Source organism: Salminus brasiliensis, chromosome 9 (assembly GCF_030463535.1).
Source record: "Salminus brasiliensis chromosome 9, fSalBra1.hap2, whole genome shotgun sequence".
Taxonomy (NCBI): Eukaryota; Metazoa; Chordata; class Actinopteri; order Characiformes; family Bryconidae; genus Salminus; species Salminus brasiliensis.
Genome location: NC_132886.1, coordinates 29363375 through 29371759, shown reverse-complemented (window position 1 = coordinate 29371759; position 8385 = coordinate 29363375). Strand labels below are relative to the sequence as shown.

At 38.5% G+C, this 8385-nt stretch overlaps 1 protein-coding gene across 1 annotated transcript; it reads left to right on the top strand.

The window, feature by feature from the left end:
* The first annotated feature begins 870 nt into the window (after window positions 1-870).
* nol7 (nucleolar protein 7) lies at window positions 871-7885 on the top strand. The gene is made up of 8 exons (XM_072688150.1): window positions 871-1057; window positions 3696-3756; window positions 3950-4005; window positions 4103-4128; window positions 4312-4423; window positions 6410-6531; window positions 6701-6778; window positions 6879-7885. The coding sequence occupies exons 1-8, from the start codon at window positions 888-890 to the stop codon at window positions 6950-6952; spliced, it is 699 nt and encodes a 232-aa protein (XP_072544251.1). The 5' UTR covers window positions 871-887; the 3' UTR covers window positions 6953-7885.
* Window positions 7886-8385: the final 500 nt, after the last annotated feature.

The window sequence follows — 8385 nt, the reverse complement described above, 5'->3', positions numbered from 1 at the left end:
ATAATAACCAGATGTGTTCAGTATCATAATTACGACACAGTATCTCATAATAACCAGATATGTTCAGTATCATAATTACGACACAGTATCTCATAATAACCAGATATGTTCAGTATCATAATTACGACACAATATCTTATAATAACCAGATATGTTCAGTATCATAATTACTACACAATATCTCATAATAACCAGATATGTTCAGTATCATAATTACGACACAATATCTTATAATAACCAGATATGTTCAGTATCATAATTACGACACAATATCTTATAATAACCAGATATGTTCAGTATCATAATTACGACACAATATCTTATAATAACCAGATATGTTCAGTATCACAATTACGACACAATATCTCATAATAACCAGATATGTTCAGTATCATAATTACTACACAATATCTTATAATAACCAGATATGTTCAGTATCATAATTACGACACAATATCTCATAATAACCAGATATGTTCAGTATCATAATTACTACATAATTACGATCTCATAATATAGAATATTACAATATCACATAATAAGATATTTATTATGGGATGCTCTTTGTCATAACTGCGACATATCTGCTTTGTACGTCGTATCACGAGATAATAACAAGACACTTTCTCGAAATAACGAGATGTTCTGCGTAACACAGTCCTACGTAACTACAGTGCCTTATATGCTTCAATGTCTAGAGTGAAAGTTGGCCATAATTTAATGCAGTGTAATTTTTAAATTAGTTAAGCGTAAATATCTCCCTGTATTATAATCAGAGGACCTGCGATCACTCTGCTTGTTTACACGCTGTGACGCTATGAACCCTCCTGAGCGCCAGGGGGCGATGCTTTGTCTTCTGGGTCTGTAGCGTTCGAGCGTCGTTCAACATGGCGAAGTTTCAGCGTGGGGAATCTCAGTCAAAGCCGGTGAAACAAGTAAAAGTTAGTGAAGAAATGTCTGGTTCGAGTGAAGACGAGGGTCCTGATGAAGTCGCTTTTGACGAGTCTAGGTCAGCGGCTCTGAAGAGTGTGGAAGAAGAGCTGCAGGCCGCTAAGAGGTGGGTAGAGGAGCAGGGGAGCAGGGGCTCGCGCTCAGCGGCGCACACTGTCAGCATGCGGGGTCCTGAGGGAGCGCGGCGCGTGAAGGTCCGGGGTTCCAGTCTGTAATGCATAGTTGTATGATTTGTGTGTGTGTGTGTGTGTGTGTGTGTGTGTGTGTGTGTGTGTATATATATATTAGTATGCAGGGAGAGGAGCGGGTCCTCAGCTCTGCTCTGCTGTGAGGTTAAACAGGATCATCTCGAGGCAGGTCGAGTTTATTTAGTGAATATTTTACAGGGTTCTGTGAACGATCACCCCAAAGAACCGAGCACTGATCCGAGCTGGGACTGTGGTCTGATCTGCAGTTTCAGGAGTGCAGTAACTCATGGCTACCTCACAGGTAGGTGCTAAATCTGCACAGATGTGAACAGCTGTGGAAACGTGGGCTCGTTCACATAGGTGGCAGAACTGCACAGATCCCCATACTGATGAAGAAGTCTTAGTTCTATGCAAGATATTCTGGTAAAAGTGTATGAACACACACACACTTACTTAAATAGATAAGCAACAGTATTTAAAAGTATTATTTTAACTATGATATTGAGCATAAGTTATGATTTATGGTAACATTTTAATATTAGTGTATTTTTACAGTAACAATGATTTTTACCATTTAAGAAAAGAAAGAATACATAATAAATATTTATATAAAAATATAAAATATTTAATTATATAAAATAAGTCATTTATGAACCAGCTAAAATGATCTGAAGTCAGGAACCCCTCCTCTCCTTTTTAAACTGTAAGATCAGACCAGCTGTTTCCAGTTATTTACTGGTTTCAAGAGACTGATGGTTCAGAAAACTGGTGCTCACTTCTGTCAGTGCTATCCAATCAGATTTGCAGACCTGCTTCTCAGACCTCTGAAAACCCCAGGCTTCAGGACATGATTCTTTATTTAGCAGAGGATCCGGTGGAATAATCCTCCCCCCATCGTATCCATTATGCCGGTGTTGGTGTAGGTGTAGTAGGGGTGGGCGATATGGTAAAAATATTAAATCACGATATTTGAAGACATTTCCACAATGCATGATATTAACTGAGATATACATGATCGTAGACAACATGCATCAGTAGCCTCAGATTCTTAAAAACTATTATTCAAATGCAGTCCCGTACTCAGGACTCAAAATGTGCTGCATCTATTCCACTTAAATCAGACTAATTACACTGTTTGTATCGAAATGCTGTTATTTCACAATATCCTCATTATGCTTCAAAATACGATAAAATATTGTCATATTGCCCAGCCCTAAGGTATACTAAAAAACATTGCACAGAAGAAGCAGGATGTAGGCGTTTTGGCAGGCGTGGCAACCCATGCAGCAAATATACACCTAGAAAATAAACATAGTATTCCATATTGCCATACGATTAAAAAACCTTTTCTGTTGCCAAGTAAGACAAATTTTACATCAGATTTACTTCTATCAGCTGTTTATATTATAGCATTATACGACAGTAAACAGAGAAATGTACTTTACGAATGTGAATCTGATAACATCAGGCACTGTGAATGGGTGATGTTACATAGTGTGAAGTAATTCACAGAACATTCCTAACCCCGGCTATTCATGATGATGTTATGTAGACAAAAGTATTGGGACACAGCTTTTAATCACTGAATTCAGGTGTTTTATTCAGTCCCATTGCCACGGGGGTATAAAATCAAGTGCCTAGTCATGCAGTCTGTCTTTACACACATTAGTAAAAGAATAGGTGGTCCTAAATAGATGGTTCTGTAATAGGATGTCACCGTTGCAACAAGAAGTCATTTGGTAAAATGTTTTGACCTAGATATTCCACCATCGGCTGTGGGATGGATTATTAAAATGGGATAGTGTTTAGGAACGGATTGGGGTCGTATAGTGCAGAAAAGTCTCCCAGGCTTTGCAGACTCAATAACTCCAAGACCAAACCAGCTGTTAGAGCTGCAAAGAGATAATCAACTTCATATGAATGCATGTGAACGTGGAATGGGAGGTCATAAAAAAAATAAAAGCTCCTGTAGGTGTCCCAATACTTTTGTCTGCATGTGTATGTGGACACCACTCCTTATTTAAGGGGTTTAATTGTTAGGGCAAGGTCAGTGCTATACCATACAAAGACATTTTAGAGAATTACATACTTCCAACTTTGTGGAAACAGTTTGGGGAGGTCACTTTCCGGGTCAAGCATGGTAAGTAAGATCCATAAATACATGGTTTGAGAAGCTCCAGTAGTCTACAGAGAGCCCTGACCTAAACCGAACACATTTGGGATGAAGGTCTTGCTGATTGCAAGCTAGTAGATCTTGTCAAACATTAGTGCACAAATCTCATTTTTTTACAGAGGGGAAAAAGCCTTCTGAGAAGAGTGGAGGCTATTATAAGGAAGCACTGAAGTGTAGTGTGTTTCCCAAACAATTTTTAGACCTAACACAATAACTCGTTTTTACGTCTGATTTATACCTGAATGAAAAATTCTCCTATTTTGCTTTAGAGATGATAGACATGCTTACAGAATTATGACTAATCTCCAGACACAGCAGGTATGCATACAGTATATATAAATAACTCTCTACGACAGTTAAGTAATCATGTTGTTTGTCCTCAGGGAAAAGGAGCTGTTGAAGGAGAAGAGAAGGAAAAGACAGCAGTTTTTCCAGGAGCAAAAGGTACAGAGCATTCCATCGCAGTGTCAGGAACGCTGTAGCTTATCACAGTCAAATAGTTCCTAACCAAAGTGCTTATTCATAAAAGCTTAGGTCTATGCATTTATAATCGTTGGCTTAGCTAAGTGACTCATTGGTTTCTTATAGGATATGGGAAAATAAGATGTTGCTTAATTTGTTTTTGTTTTTTCCCAAGAAAAAAAGACTTCTTTCAGAATCCCTTTTGGAACAGTTTGATACAGTGCCACGGAAGTAAGTGACTTTACAATACTAAGACTAAGACTATATCTGCATGTACAGAGATTTTTCCTCCCAATCATTCTTTTGAACTGTTCCCTGCTCATTCCAGGCAAAAGAAGCTTTCAGATGACAAAGGTAAGAGTCTGAACCCACCTGCTTCACACCTTCCACGTTTTCTACTAAACTCTACGTTGGTTGTAAGTTCACCTGAAAGAGGTCTGAAGCTTCTGCTGAGAAGAAACTAGACCTTGATTTGTTTGGGGTGTCTGGTTGTAAACAGTGTTCTTGCTTTGTTAAAATGAATAATTTGTCCCGTAGATGATGATGAGGAGGAGGATGACGAGGAGGAGGAGGAGGAGGAGGATGAGGTGCAGGAGGCAAAGGAAGACCTGAAGCGGCCAAAGCCAAAGACAAAGAAAGTGTCTAGAAAGTAAGGTGCCACTGTTGAAAATTGCTGTAGCCCCTATTTTCTGTTGCGTTAGACGTCCTGATCCTGTGTTGATGCAAATGTAGTTACTGGTTCTGTCTCATAGGTTAATGCCACAGTACTATGTTCTAATTCTACTTCTGTGTTTATGCTTTCTAATGTGGCATAGAATTAAACTGTAGTTATTGTTTGTTCGTTTAAAAGAAAATCTGCCGTAACCAATGCAGGTGCAAAGGTGTGTTGGTCATTATATTTACTCCATTAAAAGCTTTCAACCCCAGCCCACTAGTGAAAGCCTTTCGAGCCCTAAAGCTACGATGCTGTAAAACATAATGCCCACTTTGGGGGGGGATATGGCGGGGGGTACTTTGCTACGGTTGTTCATCAGTAACATTCTAGAGAGACACTGTTAGTTATCCGAAAAAGGGTTGCTACTTGGACTGCAAAAAGGTGCCGTCCTGACCTGAGGAAGGTGGAAAAAAAAAAAAAGCGTGGCACAAGGCCTCGAAAACTAGGGACACAAGCAGATATCCACGCTAGGCTAAAAGCTAACCTTTGACGACCGGCTTTACCACCTCTTCAGCTAGATATCCAACATCAACATTATCTAGTACAACTCTAGATAAATATAAAAATATATAAAATAAAAAAAAATTAGAGTTCTTGTTATATCCACAAGTTTTCACAAGCTTAAATACAAAGTTCTTCAAAGCAACAGTAAGTGCTGGCTTCAGCTGATCAGCTGTAGTGTAGAATATTGACTTTTTAAACAGCTTATCAAAACAGCTTGGTTCTTGTTTTTTTTACCAAAACTACATCCCTGAACCCCTCCACCCCCTATTTATATTATTTGTGAGCCCTGAGTCTGTAGTTATAAAGGCTTTGGCACCTGTGATTTTAGTTGTAATATTACTTTATACACTATACATGCTTTATGTGCTTTACCAAAACTGAACTGAAACTGACTGTACTGCCTCTGTCTTTAAGTCTAGCCAGTCTGAACATTTTGGGTAAAGCTTTGTGTAGGAACAAACAGACATGCTGTAGTACTGACTGGCAACAGCAATACTAGTGTATTTCTGCAGCTTAGGTCAGCATTCACTTTAGGAATGATAAATTGCAACTGCCTCATATTGATGTACAGTGGCATAATAAGTTTGGGCACCCTTATCTAAATGTATGTTACTATGTAAAAAGTGAAGTGAATATGAACTGATCTTCAATAAGCGTATAGTTACAGATCTTTTTTTTTAAACATTTAAGCAAAACTATATTTTATTTTTATTTAATTTTTGAACAGTTTTACAGTGGTAAAAAGAAATAAGTCCCATGATAAAGTTTTTATTTTTTATAAACCAAAACTACAGGTTTTCCATCCTCAACCCTTATTGCTATTTCAGTTTACTGTGTTTACTATTCTGTATTTTCATATAAATAATATATATAAATATACACAAATCATCTTATCATCATATGGTGTGATTGCTGCATTAGAGTTACTGGTGAACACAGACCATGCTGTTGATCCACCCCCTCAACAACTTGTATCTTTCTGAGCCCTGAGTCTGTAGTAAGGCTTTGGCACCTGTTAAAGGCATTAAAAAAAAAACAAAAAAAAAAACACAACAACAATACTCAGTATAGGCACATTTGACCATACACATCAGTGTATTGTAGGAAACCCAAAGCAACATGTGGCTGCTTTCACCCTAGAGCTCATTTCAGCCAGTGTACATTTCTCAGAAAAAGTATTGGATATTGTTTCCACCAAATGTACTTTACAAATACCCAATCAGTTTTGACTTTAAACCTCTAAAGAGATATCTTTTGGTTCAATATCAAGTGTCTGTACTAAAGAACTAAACAGCAACAGCACAGTTTTGCTGTGATCTGGACCAAGGGAATGTGTAAACAGGCCTTTACGACACATGCAGACGTTAAGTACTGATGTACGCAGTACACAGTAACTTGCCCTGTGACTTGCTTCAGTTTGCAGGGAAACTGCAGTGTGATACGGCTAAAGGACGAGTCCGCTGATGCTTCAGTGCAGCAGTCAGCTATGGACTTCATTCAAGCACGCCTGTACGGACCAGGAACCCAAAGAACAACCAGTAAGAAAACACACAACCCACACGTCCATCAGTTACACCCAGTGTACGAGTATTTAATGCTCTTTACAAGTTAGAAGAGGTTGGAAGTTAGAAGCTCCGTCATTAAATGTTCAGTAACAACACGTTACTGGTTGAGTGGAGTGTTACTTACCAAGAAGGTATCTTCCAGATGCTCAGCTCCTGTCCTTGGAGAAGAAAAGAGGTGTCAAGCAAGGAGCTGCAGTACAGTTTGTGAATAAGAAGTGGGGTAAGTGTGGAGCATTCCTTTTAATGTCTTAACATTTGTTTGTTCCAAAAACTCCTCAGTCGTGAGTTAAAAGGCTCCCCCGTCATTGTGTGTCTTCCAGGAGCAGAACAGAAGGCCAAGGCAGAGAAGTCCAACAAGAGATTTATTCACCGACAGAAGCTCCTTCCCAGTTGAGTGCTGTGATATGTAAATGGACTTTTTGGAGGCAACATCAGGACAACCTTTTCTGCTCACCTCACTCTGGACCTTTCAGCCGTTTTAGCCAGTGCTGCTGTACGCTGGAGGAGTTCTGCACAAAATCCAGAGCTCAGAGTTGTCACAAACCCCCTGCAGATGAACACTGTTGGGTAATTTTGTGACTTGGGAGCAGCTCACAGCTAAACAAATGCGTCATTGACCTGAAATCAATGTCCAACACTGGGCCTTTTTTTTTTTTTTTTAATATTTGTTCATATTATAATCACTAGTTAGTGTTCTGATAATTGCCTTTTATGAAATACATTTATGTAAATGTCTAAAAATCATTTTGTTGGTACTGAGGATGTTTACAATCTTCTCCTGACCCCAAATGCAGTCAGTTGGTCAAGACATATCTGGTGGCTTTAGTTGCACTGGAGATACTGTATGTGAGATTATAGTACCAGCTATTATTTTTAGCCATTTTAGTATTTTTGTTTACCCAACACATCTAGACTGTACTCCCATTTAAGAAATCGAGAGTATGCTGTTCACATGACCTGAGACCAGCAGTTTCCTACTACTCTGAACATTAAAAGTAATTGATGTCCACAGAGCAGGAGAAGGCCAGAATAATAAAGCAAAGCATATCGTTTCCTCAGTTACAATGTGGATGGGAGGTCCGCAGCTTAAGATCTGGAAAAACAAGAAAACTTTGGGATATATTCATAAAATTTCTAAAAAAGCCAAACCAAAACTGTCTTCAGGGAGTCCAAAACAAGGTTTTCTTAAAATAAAAAATTATATTTTGCCAAAAGGGGCAAGTACTGACCATACAGGACACCCAAACTTTTGCTTCTTTTTGGCCTTTGTTATTCTAAACTGTAAAAGATGGAACATTTAAAATGTGATCTCACTCAAAATATTAAAGAAATCTTTCGTCTTTAAGTGTTTCCTTCCAGTCATGGCTAAACTATTCACATTAACAGAAATGTAACTTGCCACTGTAGGCTAAAGATGACCTTGCTGATGGTCATGTGTTCCATGTATAATACTTGGGCATGTATGCAAATGATCACTCACAACTGTTGTTGTACATGAAACAATGGTCCATCACTTTGTATTTACATAAGGGGTTATTCATCTAGTCATGTTATGAAAAACAAAATATTGCTAAAAGGGCTGATATTCATAAACATTTAAGCTTTACTTTCAGTGCAGGTGCACGTGTAGGTACTCTGACCGCTGGATTCTAGTTGTAATTTGCAGAGCCATTAACAGTATTCACAAGTGAACATGAGGTCATCAGTTCCAGTGGAAGTGTTTCTGAAAAGTAACCACCACATCCAGCAAATCTGACCGATCACTTCAATTGCTATATGCCATTATATGCCATTGCTTAACAAGATCCACTTTCTGAAATGTGGAAG

Coding starts and splice junctions, on each gene's coding strand:
- nol7 (XM_072688150.1), top strand. CDS start 888: ATGGCGAAGTTTCAGCGTGGGGAATCTCAGTCAAAGCCGGTGAAACAA. Junction 4,129..4,311: donor GAAGCTTTCAGATGACAAAG/GTAAGAGTCTGA, acceptor TTTGTCCCGTAG/ATGATGATGAGGAGGAGGAT. Junction 6,532..6,700: donor AGGAACCCAAAGAACAACCA/GTAAGAAAACAC, acceptor GGTATCTTCCAG/ATGCTCAGCTCCTGTCCTTG.